Genomic DNA, 17642 nt, shown 5'->3' with positions numbered 1-17642 from the left:
ACCTCCAGTGCCACTTGCTATTCGCTAACGCACGCGTGTTATGCAATCGCCTGATACAGCATGGAGAGCAAACTTCACACCGCTGGGTTGATACCAAACGGCGGTAAGCATTTGGAACATGCATGGAATACTGACCTCCCAAAGTAGGCGGCCGAAGTCGCACGATGGCTTCGCATTGCCCAATGCAGCAAACTGCGGGTGCTGCGTCTGTGAATGTAGCACCCGTCGAGCGCCACGTCATGTTCTAGACGCTACAAATTGAACAACTCTCCCCAACTGAACCTGGACCACAAAAGTGAAATTCGGAATCATGGCTGCCGCTTTGACAGGCTACGAGGACCATCGAGAAGCTGTCCAAGAAGTCTCCAGGAAGGTCAAAGACTTCCACGCCGCAGAGATTCCATTCCGCATCTATCATGGGTCTACCAACAGTACTCGCACATCGCCTTTCCGCGAAGGCAACTTCGTCAACATCAGCAAGATGAACTCCGTGCTGGGCGTCGATCCCGAACGAAGGCTTGTCTATGCCCAGCCCAACGTGCCGATGGATGTCTTGGTCGAACATACATTGCAGCACGATTTGCTTCCGCCAGTTGTCATGGAGTTTCCTGGTATTACTGTCGGCGGCGGCTTCTCAGGTAGTTCAGGTGAAAGCAGCTCGTTTCGCTACGGACTCTTCTATCGAACTGTCGAAGAAGTGGAGATGGTCTTGGGCAATGGCGAAGTCGTGACTGCGTCGGACACCACTCGATCGGACTTGTTCCATGGAGCGGCGTGTTCGTTTGGGACACTAGGAATTGTCACACTATTGACGATTCGACTCATTCCAGCACAGTCAAATGTCGAATTGACATATCTGAAAGTCGACAGCATGGAGCAAGCTATGGAGACCGTGAAATTGGTGCAAGAACAACAAGACCTGCACTACCTTGACGCGATGTTCTTTGCACGCGATAGAGGTGTCCTGTGTCTCGGCAAGCTCGTGTCGAACATCGATGCTGATGCCAAAGTGACAAGGTATTTCAGGCCGCGAGATCAGTGGTTCTACATCAACGCCGAGAATCGAAGTATCAAGGAGAGGTCTTGGACCGAGATCATACCGATTCGCGACTACCTCTTCCGTTACGATCGAGGAGCTTTTTGGATGGGTAAATATACCTATCGCTATTTCGCTGTACCCTTCAACCGTGTGAGCCGCTGGTTACTGGATCAATATTCTCGCACGCGACTTATGTATCATGCACTGCACCGAAGTGATCTTGCTCGGGAGTATGTTGTCCAGGATGTCGCCGTTCCATACAGCAAAGCCTCGAACTTCTTTGACTATCTGGACCAAAATTTCAAGCAATACCCAATCTGGCTCTGTCCGCTACGCGTGGGAGGGGACTCGAATGGGACGACACAGGGCCTCCTCGCCGACTCAGCATCCACTTCTCCCACGGAAGACATGATGATGTCTTTTGGAATCTGGGGTCAAGGTTCTACAGATCCTGCACAAGCCATTGCTTGGAACAAAGCACTGGAGTCTGAGATCCAAGCTTGTGGGGGGCAAAAGTGGCTGTACGCTCACACATTCTACACTGAAGAGCAATTCTGGCACATATTCGATCGCCGAGGACGAGATCAACTGCGTGCCAAATACCATGCTTCGAAGTTGCCGAATCTTTACGAGAAGGTCAAGCCTGTCGACAAGTATGATGAGAGATTGCCCTTCGACAAGGAGACATGGATCGGCAAGGCTTTGCATTCCGTCTGGGACGTGTGGCCTGTGAAGGGCTTGTATGGCTGGTTGCAATGCATTGTTGCAGCTGAATACTTGTTACCGACTGCAGCGTCGAGACCTGCTCCACCCGAAATTTCGCGGGAAGCTCATAGACGGGACTCTGCACATGGAGGAAGCGATGCATTTGCCTCATCGGGCGAGCATAGCATTAAGCAGGACTGAATTCGGGCCTTTGAACGCTGAGATATCGACATAGCCATAACTATCTAGCCTGCTCGAATCAAATTTTACGACGTGCACTTGCAAGGCACAATCCCACCCTTTCTTGCGCAGAAGTTTCGTATACACGGTGTAGTCGCTATCTCTTCCGTGTCGCCTCGCGATGATGACCGCATAGAGCAGATCTTCAAGCGTAGATACCACGGCTGAGTGCCTGTGTCATGTATGACCTACATCTTCAGGGCTGCAGGGTCCTGCAAGCAGGCTGCAATGCCTTCCTTTGTGACAATGACGATCTTCGGTACCATTATGGCGGTCAACGGGGCGAGCTGCGACTTCTTCCAACTCGTCGGTTCTGACCATTCTCCACGAAACCAGGTTGCTTGCGCGATATTGTGCAGTGCCCGCTTCGGGCAATTTTGTGAAACAAGACATGCCGGAGCGATGTCGGCATGAGTTGGATGATACGAACACGCAAGTATACGCCGCTTGCCTTTGTACGTGATTTGGATGATAATTGACACATTCACTTTGAGAGTAGCAAGATTATTTTGTTCAGGAGTGGGTTCAACCGGACCTTTATGAACGATCCTTTCCTTCCCTGCGAACGGCAGAAGAACTCGTTTTCTCTTTCTCAGTTCTACCGGCAAAGAAGTCGCTGTGATCCCAATATGTCCCAAACAACCAATCGAAGAACGAGAAGAACTGGCCAAAGTTATAGTTGACGTTTTTGTGATGGACTGTATGGAATTGATCCCGATTATCATCTAGTAGGCATAAGCAATGTCAGAACTGTCATAGACGAGAAGTGTACTCACGCATCAGAAAAGTCCAGGCAAAAGTCCAGACGAAAACCACCAGTTGTGCAACATTCGACATTGGCAGTATGTAACTGAAGGCATAGATCGGTAGACTCATAATATATGCCTCGATGCGATGGAAAGCGTGAGCAGCGAAGGGCGTCGGCACAACGTAACTGAGTCGCCTTGTCAGCATTTGTCATCCTCCCATCATGATTTAGGAGAAGGCTCTCGTACTAATGATGATACTTGTGCATCCACCGAAAGAGCACTGGAACGTGGAACATTCGATGCAGCCAATACATCCCGGCATCACTGAACAGGACGAACAATGGATACTGCAGTATCTCGTATGTGAGACTGGCTTCGCCGAAGGGATAGATCCTCGCAAAACCGTGAATCTGGCCGAGAAATATCGGGACAGTGAAGAAGTTGAGCCAGAATAGTGTTGTGAGAGATTCTGTGATTTCTTCTCGGACTTGATGTTTGTGGAATTTGGGGTCGTTTCTCCATTGCCGATCGAAGTTCAGGTGGTAGCAGATTGTGCCTAGGATGAGATAGAGGCTGAAGCTTGAGATGCTAGAGTCGTTCTCAGTACGAGGAAGGTGGTGAGGTTGACAAGAGTCTTTCTCTTACAGCGTGAACAGGAAGATGCTGATACTCTGTCGCCGGATGTCGTTACGTTGCCAGATACTGGAGTCAGAGGCCAGAACACATAATGGAGTGCTGGCTAGAGTGCGATTCCCTGTGAAAGCAAAAGACACGTCCACTTGCTCGTCAGCACTTTGGCAGGCCCGTAATTTCAATGAAGACCTTGCGCTGGCGTATACCGAGTCCAGAACAATGGGATCGAGCAAGTCCAGGACGAGATCCATGATGTATTCGAACGAAAGTGGACGAAACACATGAGAGTCGTGTCTGGTTGTGCATCACTCAACTTTCTTCGCAGCCAAGAGGTCGCTCTTCTTGCTCGGATGATACCATCTGTCAACGTCTTGTCTTGGCTCTGGATACGTGCCTACAATGAGCCACAGTTCATCACCTTCGAGAAGCAAGCAAGCGTCTCGCCAGCGATAGCGGAGGCAAGCAACGAGCATGTCCATGCCGGCATATCGACGGATGTTCTAGCGGTCAACGACCTGCATCAAGACCTGGTAGCCGGGGAATGACTCCACGCATCCGTACGTTCCCAACCACCCAAAGCTTGGTCAGCCCTACTGCACATGTGGATTATCATGTGTGCAGATGTCGTGCCCACAAGCGAGACTATGCTTCCAGCAGTGATTTCTGTCAAGCCGTGAAGCCAGGGGTAGAAATGCTGCGAAAGCCAGGAAATGTTGAAGACCCGACAACAATTCGATCTTGCAGATCTTCATCGTTCCACCAGCATTTCAACCCGCGATGCAACAGACCACAACCGAGACACGACAAGATGCTCTTGCGGATCCTGCATTTCCCACGAAGGATGGCAAAGATAAAGGCGGACAACACATGTTGTTCAACGAGATCGCAAGCTTCTTGTTGGTGACAGGATCTCCTCTCTTTCTGGCCTTCTATCAGATAGCCTATCAAGATTTCGATGCATCTCTCGAAATCGCTGTGAGGTCTCTCATGGAAGAAGGTCCAGTATCGTTCTTCGCCAGCAGAACCCCTCGACCGACTGCGAGTACAATTGCGGTCTATCTGGGATATGTAGGCTGGCAAGCGGTGCTCTATGCGTTTCTTCCTGGGCCTCTGCATGCGGCACCAAGGACGGTAGGAGGCCGTCGTCTTCTCTATCGGCTGAACGGCCTTGCAGCTTGGTCGGTGTCCATCGTCGTGGCAGCTGCTTGCTCGTATCTGTCGCTCATCGATCCAACCTATATTGCAAACAATTGGGGTCCGCTTCTTGCCACCGCGAATTTGTACTCGGGAGCCCTAGTCGCTATTTTTTGGTTGAAAGCTCGAATTTCGCCAGATCTTGAGAGCGAGACGTTTCTGACTGGTAAGACAATCCCACTTCTCGATCAGCCAGAAGCTGATTGAAAGAAGGATATTTTTGGTATGACCTTTTCAATGGAGGCGAGCTGCATCCACGTTCCGGCCAGCTTTTCGACTGGAAACACTTCAACGCCAGTCGGACAGGAGGTATATTGACCTGGTCACTAATGTGAGTGTGCATGTTCTTCAAGATTGATGCCATTGGGGGCTGACTGAGATACAGTGACCTATCTTTCGCTGCGCTGCAGTATGAGAAGCATGGAAAGATGACAGCGTCCATGGCTCTGGCCGTTGCTTTCAGAATGACCATCACTGTCGAGTATTTTTGGTACGAGAATTGGTCCGTAGTTTCGTCTTCGCTGCGCCATGAAGATGTCCAAACGCTCATACTGATAGGTTCTTCGAAACGCTTGATGGATCGTATGAACGATTCTCATTTTACAGCATTTATGGATTTGCAGCGATGATGCCTCACCTTTGGACACTGCAGACTCAATACTTGATGACGCATCCCGTCGAATTGCCTACGAAAAGATGTCTCGCATTGACTGTTTTGTTTCTGATCGGATGGTACATGCGACACGTGGTCGATGATCAGAAGAGCTCATCGCGTGCCGCCGACGGAGAGAACCAGATATGGGGCAAGAAGGTCGAGGTGCTAAGAGTGCAGTATCGTACCTCCGACGGCAAAATTCACCAGTCCTTGCTGTTGTGCTCAGGTATGCTGTCGAGCTAGACCCAAACGTTCGAGCTGACAATAACTGCGTAGGATTCTGGGGTTGGGCTCGTCACGCAAACTATTTTGGTTCGAGCGTGTATACGTGGGCCTCGTGCATCGTCTGCGGAGCTGGCCACATCTTCCCTTATGCTGAAGCAATAATAATGACTGCCATGGTGGTCCATCGTTGCTTTCGTGACGAGGTCAGATGTCGTGCCAAATATGGTAGCGCTTGGGATGAATACTGTCAGGTAGTCAAGTGGAGAATAGTCCCGTTTGTGTTTTGATCAATATAGAGGTTCTTTTGAGACATGTAGCCTCGCAAGGCAGGCCGAGTGTCAGATATTGCTCCGTTTCATACTCCTCCACTCTATTGCAAGCGCAGCTGGAGCCGCTAGGCAAGCCATGACGATGCTAATAACGAAGGTCGTGGTCGTCGCGGTATTGCAAGCCAACCGCACAGCATGTAAGAGGTTGTCCGGGACTAACTCCTGCACATTCGTGACTCCCGAAGAAAGAATGATTGATCGGTCAAGGCTCGGGAAAATCGGGTCCAGCTCCTCGAGCAATAGATTTGTGAAAACGTTTTGTGCAGCGGACACAGAGATTCCGCCACCAAAAGTCTGGCTGAACATGATCATCGCTGTTCCAATGGGCATCAAGTCCTCGGGAAGCACATTCTGCACCGCCATCAGTGGTAGCTGCAAGCCCGCGCCGGCGCCCTAAGTCCACACATGTCAGCTTTTGGTCGTTGCCTCAGAACAAATCAGCATACCAATCCGAACAGAATCTGATACCAGATCCACACCGTCCGCGAGCTATCGACTTCCCACGTGGACAATAGGCCAGCGCCAATACTGAGCAGGACCGCAGAAAGCCAGAGCAAGGGAGTATAGTAACCGAAGAGTGTCGTCAGACTGCCGCTCAGGATGCACATGACAATCAATGAAAGAAGAAGTGGAATAATCCGGATGGCGCTACTGAAAGCACTTGTCCCTCGAACGGCCTGGAACCAGACGGGGATGAAATACACCGGAATGAAAAAACTCCCGCCGACGAAGAAGGAGAACAGTGCACTGGCCACGACCGTTCTCTGTGTGCATATTTGGAGTGGAATGGTGGTGCCACTCCCTCCTCTGGCCTGGAGAAGTACGAACGCGATCAGACAAGCTGCAAAGACAACCAGTAGGGCAACGACCCGACCGTTGCTCCATGCGTACCTTGTTCCACCCAGCTGTAAGGCTAGAACCAGGCAGACGACCATGGCAAGGAACGCCAGTGTCCCCAAGGGATCGAATTGCAAGGCAGCTTGTTTCCATCCTCGTGGCAGGACATTGGCGGCATTCGTGGCGGGTCGATAGCATAATATGATGAACACGGCTGTCACCACTCCGACAGGAAGGTTGATCCAGAAGCACCACCTCCAACTAAGCTTGTCTGTGAAGACGCCCCCCAAAAGAGGACCGATGATGCAGGCGATACCATACGCACTCCCCAGGAGGCCGGTATACGTCGGTCTTGATCGCAGAGGGACCGTGTCCGCGATGATGAGCAGCGCGCCTGAAAATAATCCTGCACATCCGCATCCTGCAATAGCTCTGCCGATGATGAATGTGGTGCTCGTAGGCGCTGCACCGCAGATCGCGGAACCGATCTCAAATAGAGAAAGTGCAACAACGAAGACCACTTTCAGGGAGAAGAAGGTGTATAGCTTGCCAAAGAGAAGCTGAAAGCCACATGTAGTCAGAAAGTAAGCCGACCCGTACCAGCCGATGTCGTTGATAGAGGAGAAATCGTCAGTTATGCTTGGTATGGCGGTCGCGATGATCTGCACAGGGCAAAGTCAGTACTCTTAACAGCACTAGATCCGTGGTCAAACTCACGGTACTGTCGAGTGCAATGCAGAAAATCGTCAAGCCGAGTCCAACTGTTGTCAGAACGAGCTTGATGCCAGACGCATAGTGGGTTGTGCGTTGCTCTGAGGAGCTCGAAATCAGGGTCGATTCGTGAAGGACCGATGCAGCCTGGACGCTAACATTCGCGGATTTCTCAGCCATACTGCCACTCGTGAGCGAGACCTGCGACGACCAGACCGCTTCTGGGAGCACCTGATGTTCCGTCAGTCGAGTATATGGCTGCTTCTCGTTGAGATTGGCACAGATTTATCTCGAGCGTTTCTGCCGATCGACAAACGTCCACTCAAGATTGGCCATCCGTTTTACCAAGACCGCAAGATTCGACAACAACGAATACTGGTGTTGATCTTGTATAAGTTCATCTCGCAATATCGAGAAGTTCCGAGCTGGTAGTTCAAATGGTTGAGGCTTGGGTTGATGCTCACGTTTGTCATGAGATAATCCCGTCCACATCGCCTCGGACTGGCGACGCAGGTTCACAACTGCACACGGGCGATGCAGGGCCTCAGCCTCATAGTAACGCTGTGTACAGCTTGCAGCGTCGTTGTACTCCGCGTGAAACGACTGACTTCTGAGCAAGAACATCGCGAGCGCGCCGTCTTGTTTCGAGCTTCTGGCTCGTATCGCGATGTGTCGAGAAGAGTCTGCTTAAGAAAGCCATTCGTGCCTATGCCTCAATCACTGTCTTCGTTGTCCCGAATATCCGGACTCGTCAGGTCCTTGCTCATGATGACATAGTCAACCTTAACGACTTTGTTCCTCGTCTTGCGGTCTTCGGGTGAGCAAATATCCATCTCATATCCCAGATACTCGTAGAACGCGCGTGCTTTCACATTGCTCTTGAAGCAAGTCAACATGACCTTCTCCACTCCCACTCTCTTCGCAATGTTTTCGGCCATTTTCATCAAAGATCTACCAAGTCCTTTGCCTCTTGTGCCGTTATCGAGGTGGATCTCGTAGATATACAGCACAGGGACTGATGGCGTTGAATCATGGGTAAGCATGAAGCTAAGAAAGCCACTTATCCCGGCCTCAGACGAGTCTTGAGGCGGACAGTCTTTGAAAATGATGTACTTCATCTCTTTCTCCTTCATCTCACGCATCTTTCGCTTCGGGTGCCATCCGAAGCTACTCGGCTCGTAGTCGTGGCGACTGGTCCGCTCGATGAGGTCGAAGCACTTTTGCAACTCGTCCTGGCTCAAAGTCTTCGCAAAATGAAATTTGCTGTCAACGTTCGCAAGCTGTGACCAGTCCTCTTCGGCGAGGTAAGCTGCCTTGAAGTCTTGCTCGGATAACTTATTGACAGCTTCAATTATGCCATGACCGCGCGACGCGATCTGTCCAGACGAGGGCTCGTTTTCGACCTCATCTGCACTCTTCCGCTTGCCCATTGCGCCGAGTGGCGAGATGTCGATGGTGGTGTAGCTTCAAGGTCGTGCTTGACGCGTAGAATCGGAAGACGCGTTCGCCAAGACTCGGCCCATCGCGGTCTCGACACGAGCAGCTTCCGACAATGACGACGAGATCAAAACCTCATCTCCTTTGAGAACTCGCGGTCAACTCATCAGTCTGCTGTGTTTCTGGCCGTTATGTACTCCACGCTGCGGCGATGTGCCACAGTATCGCCTGACAGAGCAGTGCGCTTCTCCGGCAAGACGCTCACGCTGGAGCACTTTCTCCAACGGCAAAAAGTCATCAAATTATGGCGAGAGTGCATTCGGACTATCAACAGTAAGTACAGCAGACATGTATACACCGAAGTGTCTTGGACTTATATCCGCGTAGAGATCCCGCCGTCAATGCCGACTCGCCGCGAGATGCGGGAGTATGCTCGTTATGAATTCGAGCGATACCGCAACGTCGATGATCTGGTAACTTTACCTCGCCAAGCCATAACCGTCTCTTAAGAACAACGCTGATTGTCGCTGCAGCAACATATTCGATACCTTGTGTCAACTGGTAAGACGCAGCTTGACTCCATGAGTCGATACATTGAGCAGAATGCTATGTGAAGGACTCTTCCTGCTCCATAAATCAATCATCACCTCGGAAGCACCGGCCCCCGGCGTCCACGATTGTGGTCTCCATTGACCTGCTCACCATGGGACTCGAGAACCTTGTCGCAGACCTGAGAAAGTACGGACGACAATGCGAGCACGGCTTCCGTGCGGTCGGCCTTCAAGCGCTGTATACGTCCCTCACGCGAAGCGGACATCGCCAGACCTTGCTGCTATACCACCGAGGACGCAGTAAGAACAAAGAAGCGGACATGCGATCAGACTATTGCCGCACGGTCCGCCCGCGCAGCCCAACACTATGTCCAAGAGGACACGGATCAAGTGTGCACTCGCGACCTGCGCTGCCGCCTCCGGCCTACGCAACACACCACGACAACGCGCCGCCACCTTATAATGCCGCAGAGGAGCCCAATATCAGCCACAATCAGGCATCGACGCACCAAGAACCTCCTCAGACACCGAGCACTGACAGTGGATCCAACACGATCCGGCCACCACGCTACGACGGCAGTGACCAGCCTGACAGAAACAGAGGCCACCCATTCGAACGCTCAGAGAACACTCGCTTCCAACGTTATTGGGAAGACATCGAAGTGCAACGTACCAGTCATGGCAGTGGAGCACGAAGCAATAGCTTCATGCAAAGTGTTCGCCGACACAGTCTCGAAGTGTCGATGGTGTTAATCGGGGTACTAGTGGTCATCATTCTGGCGCTATACTCTGTTCTTCACCATTGGCCAGGACGTTCATGACGCAGAGAAGGAGGACATGGAGTAAATTGTATGGGGAGGTCTTGAGGACATGTGAGAATGAAATTTGGGGGAATGATCCATCCGCGCGCCTTGGAGCAAATCCTACACTCCGACTTGCTTCAGCGCGAAGAAGACTCGCCAAATATGCCATGATGGAAAGATACCGGAGGAAAGCTAATTTTGGCTGATGAAACGTTCAAAACAGGTGTGTGAAACAGTCGTCGAGCGTCGTAGCAAGTCGTTAGGAATAGCAGAAAACTACGAAACACACTCCACAAACTAGTGATCATGACTCAAATCCTCCACTCCTCCATCAGTCGTCCGAACTCCAAGTCCCCCGAAATATCTCCAAAACGTCACCTGTTTACATCCCATCATCCAACATAGCCACAATCAACTCCACATGCCTCTGAAACGCCGTCTCACTAAACTCATTATCAAAATTCAACCCATACGGCCCAACATGCTGCCCATAGCACGAAAGCCTCGCATCCGGCCCGTCCACACTCTGCAAATATCTGGTCGCCCCAGGCCAATCGTTTCTCTCGCAACGATCGAAGAATGCGCCCGTCTGTCCGATTCCCAAAGTATGAGCGATCTCGTGCAATGCTGTTCCTTCAGTCATGTAAGCTCGGTCAGAGCCGAAACGCATGTTGCCCGCGTAGTTGGCGTCTGCGGTGGGGACGCCGGGGACGTAGCTGACGGAGAGGGATTTGGTGATGCGGGGGTGTATGGCCCAGCGAGAGAGCGCGGCGTTCATGGCTGATGTGATGCGGTCGTAGGCGTCTGCTTCGTCGGGGCTGGGGTTGGGGTTGCGGTTGACGAGATTCCAGGTTATGGCTGCCGAGGCGAAGGGAAGGTAGGTGGCCAGGAGAGAGAGGCGCATGATGAGTTATGTTTGGAAGGTGAAGGCTGAGCGAGAAGGGGAATAGTAGTGGAGAGTTGAGTCTTTGATGATGCAACTTGGAGCTTCTGTTCTTTCTTGCTGTGCGCATCTATGGACGTGGTAGTGAGTCTTTATACTTGAGATGTCGTTGCTGACACTGTCCAGACTTGCCATTGATCTGTCACCGCCTGTCTTAGCGACGATGTAAGATCGCTGGGCATTTCGACAGGAGACCTGTACCATTCGTGCGACATGATACTCCGTGGTGGTGTCTCTGCTTTGCACGAACGATATCACTCGTCGCGCTGGTGATCGCTCTTCCCTCCACCTCTCCAGTATCCTTGGTCTTGGTATGAAACTGCTTCATCTCCTTCGCCGGACCGAGGAGGCAGATCGATACCATAATCGTTGGTCGTCAGCCAGAGTTCCCGTGTCTCATACATATCCTTCGACCAGCTCTGTATGCACAGTAGTCAGATGTCTCTCATAACGTTTGCTGGATGGTGGAAGAACCTACCTCTGGCTGAAACTGCCCAAGCCGAAACAGGCAGGCGAAGCAATGCTGTTAAGCTATCGACCAATGCACCAATCGAGGAACGCCAAGACCTGGTCGAAGATCCTATGCAGCTTGCATCCTTCGTAGATGACTCCGATAAGCTGAGGTGCTCGTCGGGTGTGTGGAGAAATTTTCCGTAGCGTTTGCTTTTCTCATTAGTCTGCTAGCAATATGTGCCAAGGCGTCGCTTGCACTGTAGGAACAACGCAGGATGAAGTCAAAGCCAATGTGATCTTTGCCGGATTCACTCGCCCACAGCCTAGCTGGTTCTAAGCGAGAAATCAACAGAGCGGACTTGCAGTTTGGCGGACGAGAAGGACGAGTCCGGGGCCCCGGATTTTGGTCATGATGATCGTCGCTGTGGGCGTGCTTTTAGTAAAGCTGGTCTTGGTGTAGCAAAGCAAGACCGGCGAAACCGGTTTTGCAAGCGACGTCGAGCTCGCTTCTTTCAACAGTGGACGCTCAGAGTGCGAACGCCCAGCGCGGAGTTATTGTGCGAGCACAACTCCCATCAATCCATCTGATGCAGCCCCGGCATATTTTTACTCCTCACACACCACCAACCTCCATCCGCATCCCTCTCAAATTCGAACAACGTCACACTCGGTCTTCTGGTTCCTGGCGGGAGTCCAAGCATATGCACATGTGCAATGACAGAAGCATACTTTGCTTTCCGGATAACAGAAACCTGCATCTCCTCGCCAACTTCATAGCGATATTCCGGACAGGCATTGGAAAGGAATTGCTCGACGTGCAAGAATGCTTGGAGATTTGTCACGAGTTTGGAGACGTGTAGGTCAATATCGAGGTCGGACATGTCGCCAGGGTACTGCTTGGCGATGTAGACTCTGGCATCGTGCGGAATGCCGCTGCAGTCATCGGCAAAATTGGGGGAGAAGCTGCTCTGCCAGGGCTCTGAGGTGGGCGCAAAGTCGCGTTCGTTGATGGCGTGGTAGGCAGCGCGGATGATCTGCTCGATGCGTATGTGGATGGGTTGCTCATTCTGGCTGGTTTCTTTGCCGTTTGCTGTCTGTGTGTCTTGCATTTTGGCTGGTCGCTGGTGGGGCTTTCTGGCTGGGTTGCAGGGTGGGACAGGATGGACTGTCGCGCGTCTTATGATCAACAACTTGCCGCTCGTACAGACGTCGCTGCCATGGTCCTTGTTCAGCTTCCTTGGCCGCTGAGCTGAGGCTGATCACGGCGTTCACTGCGCAAGCTCATTGGTGAAGCTTGCCGGATGATTTTGGCCTGGAAAGATCTTCACGCCGCCGGCCACAAAGATCTTGTAATACAGTGTGTGCCCTACAGTCCTGCTCTCATCCGCATGGCCTCATATCTGTACTCGAGTGGTTGCACTTGCGGCTGGCATGAGGCTGAATGCTCCCGCTGCCACAACCGCCGAGGTGCTGCTGTGGCTGTCATCTTGGCGCAGTCTAGCTCTTCATCAGCGTGTTCGACAGAGTCTTGTCACTAGCGGATGTGGTCTGGACTCTCAAGACAGCCGACGGCAGCACTCTCTACCCAATGATGGAAGATGAAGTGGAACACGCTTCAGATCTTGCAAACGTGTGTGGAGAAGCGAAAGCCGGAGAACGCATGCCACCGGGTGCCACTATTGTAGTCTGCTGTAAGCGAGTCGTGGCGGCAATGCCAGGCAATTGAGGCGGGCAGTGAGACGCGCCAGTTCCATTCTTACCTCCTCCTACTCCATCCTTCTTTCTTCTTCTTGCTCAATACCCTCGGTGTCACTCGTTTGGACCACTCACGCTCGTTGCAGGACACGACGGAAGACGGAAGATGCTCCGGCTGCTGCAGTAACCCCAGACTGGACGGCCAGCAGCGGCGGCAGACGGCGACCATGGGACGCGCGGACGGCCAGGGTGGTGGTGTTGGCCACGACAGGCCTGGGAGGATAGCACGATGCACCGAGAAGGGCACGACATGGTTCAGAGAGCACGTCGCCGAGCCCGCCGAGTTGTGCTACCAACGATACATCATCGAGCTCCTACTGCGCCAGAAACCACTTCCTCCCTCCAAGGATGGCCGACATGTTCCATTGCGGGCGTTCCATGAGAAGCCGCTGCTGGATGAGCGGAGGGGACATGCCTTTCTATCGAATACCATCCGATCCAGTCGCTACACCATCTGGGACTTTGTGCCTAAGCAGTTCTTCTTCCAGGCGACGAGGCTGCACAACTTCTACTTCATCTGCATTGGCGTGCCTCAAGCAATCCCTGGATTAAGTACCACGGGAAACTACACCACGATCCTGCCATTGACCTTCTTCATACTCATCACGATCTTGAAAGAGGGCTACGATGACTGGTGCAGACACCGCATGGACAAGGTGGAGAACAACAAGCTTGCTAGGGTTCTGCGTCCGAAAGAGCATGTGGACAAACAAGAAGAGGCAAGGAGGCCATTGACGAGGTCAATCTCCGAGCTGTCTGTGCTGCGATGGGTTGGCACACGCAATGCGGGGCCCATTTTGGAGAAAGAGCAAGATGAAGACGACGAGCTGACATGGGATTGCAAGACTCGATGGCATAATATCAAGGTTGGCGACATTCTGAAGCTCAGGCGTGACGAGCCCGTACCTGCAGACGTCATTCTGTTGTACAGCAATGGCGAGAATGGCATAGCATTCATCGAGACCATGGCACTGGATGGCGAAACAACATTGAAGAGCAAGCAAGCTCTGCCGGATTTGCTAAACAGATGCGGGAGTGTCACTGATCTGAGACATGTTCAAGCGGACCTACGCGTGGAAGACCCAAACAAAGACCTGTACGATTTCAATGGCAAGCTTACTATTGACGGGAAGTCCATGCCGTTGACCCTGAACGAAGTCGTTTTCCGAGGCAGCGTGCTCCGGAACACTGGCTACATCTATGCATTGGTGATCAACACTGGCGAGGAGTGCAAGATCCGCATGAACTCGAATCACCACGCGGCCGCGAAGACTCCTCGACTGGAGAGGTATGCGAACCAGGTAGTCCTCACGCTCATCTTCTATGTTGTTGTGCTCTCTATAGGGTTATCCTGCGGCTATCTGCTATGGCACGACTCTTTTGAGACCGGCGCTTGGTATCTCAATGATGCTGCGCCGGGCTTCCAGCAGATCATCATCGGCTTCCTCATCATGTTCAACAACGTCATTCCCCTCGCTCTGTACGTGAGCTTGGAGATTGTCAAAGTTGGGCAGAGGCTCATGGTACAGAGTGATGTGGAAATGTTCGACGAGACTTCGAATACGCCAATGAGCTGCAACACGAATACGATACTTGAAGATTTGGGCCAGATCAGTTATGTTCTATCTGACAAGACCGGAACACTCACGGACAACATCATGAACTTCCGCGCAATGAGCATTGGCGGCATTGTGTGGACACATGGACTGGACTCGTCGCCTTCAAGCACCGAAAGCAGCAGTTCAAAGATCTCCACGGACTGCAGCGAGAAGCCTGGCCCGGGACTGGTTGTTGAAACTCGAGAAATGACATCGCGCTCAACTTCTGTTGCACACGACCCGCGACCTTCGCAAGCTCTGTCGAGGAGGTCGATCCGGCAATACTGGCAAGCACAAAGAACTACCACGGAACTGATGCAGCTCATTTCAAATGATCCGCACTCGAATATGGCACGCAAGGCGAAAGAGTTCATTCTCGGCATGGCGCTCTGTCACACTGCCCTACCTGAGGTCAAAGACGACAAAATTGAGTTCCAGGCCTCATCACCGGATGAAGTGGCACTCGTTCGTGCTGCACAAGAGCTCGGCCATTTGCTTGTGAACCGCTCTTCCCAGCGTATCGAGCTTCTGGTCGGCACTGGTTCGGATCAGACAAGGGAAGCGTACGAGATCTTGGAGGTGATTGAGTTTACCAGCAAGAGGAAGCGTATGAGCATTGTTGTACGATGTCCTGATGGCAAGATCTGGCTCGTCACGAAGGGCGCCGACAGTGCAATCATTCCACGATTGCGTCAATCAGAGCTGGCGGTGCGCAAATCGGCTGAAGTTCGTCGCAGTATGGATATTGGCAGGCAACAGCTCCGGAAGAGTATGCAGCAGGAAGGCCGGAACAGTCTTGGCGGTAGACCAAGTCTTCTGCGCAATCGAAGCTCAATGGATGTTCGTCCATCAATGACGATCGATCGTGCGAAGTCAACTGAGCTTCGACCGTCCATGGCTATAGGAAGAGCAACGCTTGAGGTGCCAAAAATCAGCTTCGATCCTGGTAGCCTTCAGGATGACTTACAAGCTGCGGAACGCACGGATGATGCGGCGCTGTTTTCGAAATGCTTCCAACACATCGATGATTTTGCTACAGAGGGTTTGCGAACTCTCCTCTATGCTCACAACTATGTGGATTCGGACGAGTACCAGACGTGGAGCAAAGTGTACAAGGAGGCAACAACCTCTCTTGTAAGCAGGCAAGAACGTATCGAGGCTGCCGGCGAGCTTATTGAACAAGGCATGGACTTGTTGGGCGCATCCGCGATCGAGGATAAGCTACAGGACGGTGTGCCCGAAACGATCGATAGATTGCAGCGCGCCAACATTCGCATCTGGATGCTGACAGGCGACAAACGCGAGACGGCTATCAACATTGCTCACTCGGCCCGTATCTGTCAGCCTGCTTCGCTGATCTACATTTTGGACACCACCAAGGGCGATCTCCAAAGACAGATGAGCGAGATTGTACACGAGACCGACAGTCATCGAGTGGTCGTTGTGGACGGGCAAACTCTTGCAGTCATTGACACTGACACGCAGCTCCGTCTCATCTTCTTTACGACCCTCATCGCCAACGTCGACTCCGTCATCGTCTGTCGCGCATCGCCATCGCAAAAAGCCGACATCGTCAAAGGCATCCGCGCTCGGCTGCCAGGCCTGACGTTGGCGATAGGAGACGGTGCCAACGACGTCGCAATGTTGCAAAGTGCGCATGTTGGTGTTGGTATCTCAGGCAAGGAAGGTCTGCAAGCTGCACGCGTCGCCGACTTCAGCATCGCTCAATTCCGCTTCCTACAGCGTCTCCTTCTCGTCCACGGCCGTTACCAATACATCCGCACAGCCAAATTCATCCTCCTGACCTTCTGGAAGGAAATGTTCTTCTACCTGATGCAAGCATACTTCTGCGAACACGCTGGGTTTACTGGTACTTCTCTCTACGAGATGTGGTCATTGACAGTCCTCAATACCCTCTTCACCAGCTTGTGCGTTATCGTGCCAGGCATTTTCGAGCAGGACCTTCGTCCGGATACTCTGCTAGCTATACCGGAGCTATACGTGCACGGGCAGCGCAACCGCAGCTTGAACCTGAGAATGTACGTCGCGTGGATGTTTCACGCGTGTGTGCAAGGTACTATCGTCTGGTTCGTCTCTTGGGTTTCCTATGGTCGCTACAATGTCATGGGCGATACTGGTCTCTTTGCACTTGGAGATTTGTGCTTCAGTCTTGGCATCGTTTGGACGAATTGGAAATGTCTGGTCGTTGAAGCGCATTATAAGACTCTCATCGTTGCGGTATCTTTCTTCGTCACTGTTGGCGGTTGGTGGGCGTGGAATGGCTTCATGTCGGCTGTCTACGGGAACAACATCAGTCCTTACAACGTCAAAGGCGGATTCCAGTACGTTTTTGGCCAGGATCCAATGTGGTGGCTGACACTTTTGCTGGCATTTGGAGTGCTATGTACGATGGAGTGGGTGTATGCTGCTGCGAAGAGAAACTTGGTGCTGGCGAGGTGTTGGCCGCCGTGGAAGTTCACGAAATGGCATCGCAATCGAAATGGAAATGCGGAAGATCTGGAATTAGAGCTTTGGCAGGAGATGGAGCAGGACCCGGCCATCCGCGCAAAACTGGAGAGGATGGCGAGGAACGAGGACGACGAAGATGATGATATCGTGGATTTGCAGATGGTTATTGATGAGAGCGAGCAGGGGAGTGAGAAAGCGACGAGGAGGAGAAAGTGGTTATGGTGGTCGTAAAGGCGATCTCTGTCCAACTGATTGCATAATGATGTGATGATACCCTGGAAACATGAAGTTTTGGATACACAAGTGTCGGAGTTAT

General features: G+C 52.2%; 7 protein-coding genes across 7 annotated transcripts; 3 read left to right on the top strand and 4 right to left on the bottom strand.

Moving 5' to 3' along the window:
* Positions 1-310: 310 nt before the first annotated feature.
* On the top strand, positions 311-1945 carry RHO25_001577 (uncharacterized protein; the record flags this gene model as incomplete). The annotated part of the gene is made up of 1 exon (XM_023594188.1): positions 311-1945. One exon carries the CDS (start codon positions 311-313, stop codon positions 1943-1945), a length of 1635 nt encoding a protein of 544 aa, XP_023459608.1.
* A 3833-nt stretch (positions 1946-5778) lies between these two features.
* RHO25_001576 (uncharacterized protein) lies at positions 5779-7497 on the bottom strand (the record flags this gene model as incomplete). Its single annotated transcript, XM_023594187.2, has 3 exons — positions 5779-6162; positions 6216-7268; positions 7324-7497. The coding sequence occupies 3 exons, from the start codon at positions 7495-7497 to the stop codon at positions 5779-5781; spliced, it is 1611 nt and encodes a 536-aa protein (XP_023459609.2).
* A 533-nt stretch (positions 7498-8030) lies between these two features.
* RHO25_001575 (uncharacterized protein) lies at positions 8031-8747 on the bottom strand (the record flags this gene model as incomplete). Its single annotated transcript, XM_023594186.2, has 1 exon — positions 8031-8747. One exon carries the CDS (start codon positions 8745-8747, stop codon positions 8031-8033), a length of 717 nt encoding a protein of 238 aa, XP_023459602.1.
* Positions 8748-9457: 710 nt separating this feature from the next.
* On the top strand, positions 9458-10126 carry RHO25_001574 (uncharacterized protein; the record flags this gene model as incomplete). Its single annotated transcript, XM_065602124.1, has 1 exon — positions 9458-10126. One exon carries the CDS (start codon positions 9458-9460, stop codon positions 10124-10126), a length of 669 nt encoding a protein of 222 aa, XP_065458196.1.
* Positions 10127-10490: 364 nt separating this feature from the next.
* On the bottom strand, positions 10491-11012 carry RHO25_001573 (uncharacterized protein; the record flags this gene model as incomplete). The annotated part of the gene is made up of 1 exon (XM_023594185.2): positions 10491-11012. The coding sequence occupies one exon, from the start codon at positions 11010-11012 to the stop codon at positions 10491-10493; it is 522 nt and encodes a 173-aa protein (XP_023460287.1).
* A 1067-nt stretch (positions 11013-12079) lies between these two features.
* RHO25_001572 (uncharacterized protein) lies at positions 12080-12613 on the bottom strand (the record flags this gene model as incomplete). The annotated part of the gene is made up of 1 exon (XM_023594184.2): positions 12080-12613. One exon carries the CDS (start codon positions 12611-12613, stop codon positions 12080-12082), a length of 534 nt encoding a protein of 177 aa, XP_023460284.1.
* Positions 12614-13426: 813 nt separating this feature from the next.
* On the top strand, positions 13427-17557 carry RHO25_001571 (uncharacterized protein; the record flags this gene model as incomplete). The annotated part of the gene is made up of 1 exon (XM_023594183.2): positions 13427-17557. One exon carries the CDS (start codon positions 13427-13429, stop codon positions 17555-17557), a length of 4131 nt encoding a protein of 1376 aa, XP_023460285.1.
* Positions 17558-17642: the final 85 nt, after the last annotated feature.

This window comes from Cercospora beticola, chromosome 1 (genome assembly GCF_033473495.1).
Source record: "Cercospora beticola chromosome 1, complete sequence".
In the NCBI taxonomy this organism is placed as follows: Eukaryota; Fungi; Ascomycota; class Dothideomycetes; order Mycosphaerellales; family Mycosphaerellaceae; genus Cercospora; species Cercospora beticola.
Note: the sequence above shows the minus strand (reverse complement) of the source record. Positions and strands in the feature narration are given on the sequence as shown.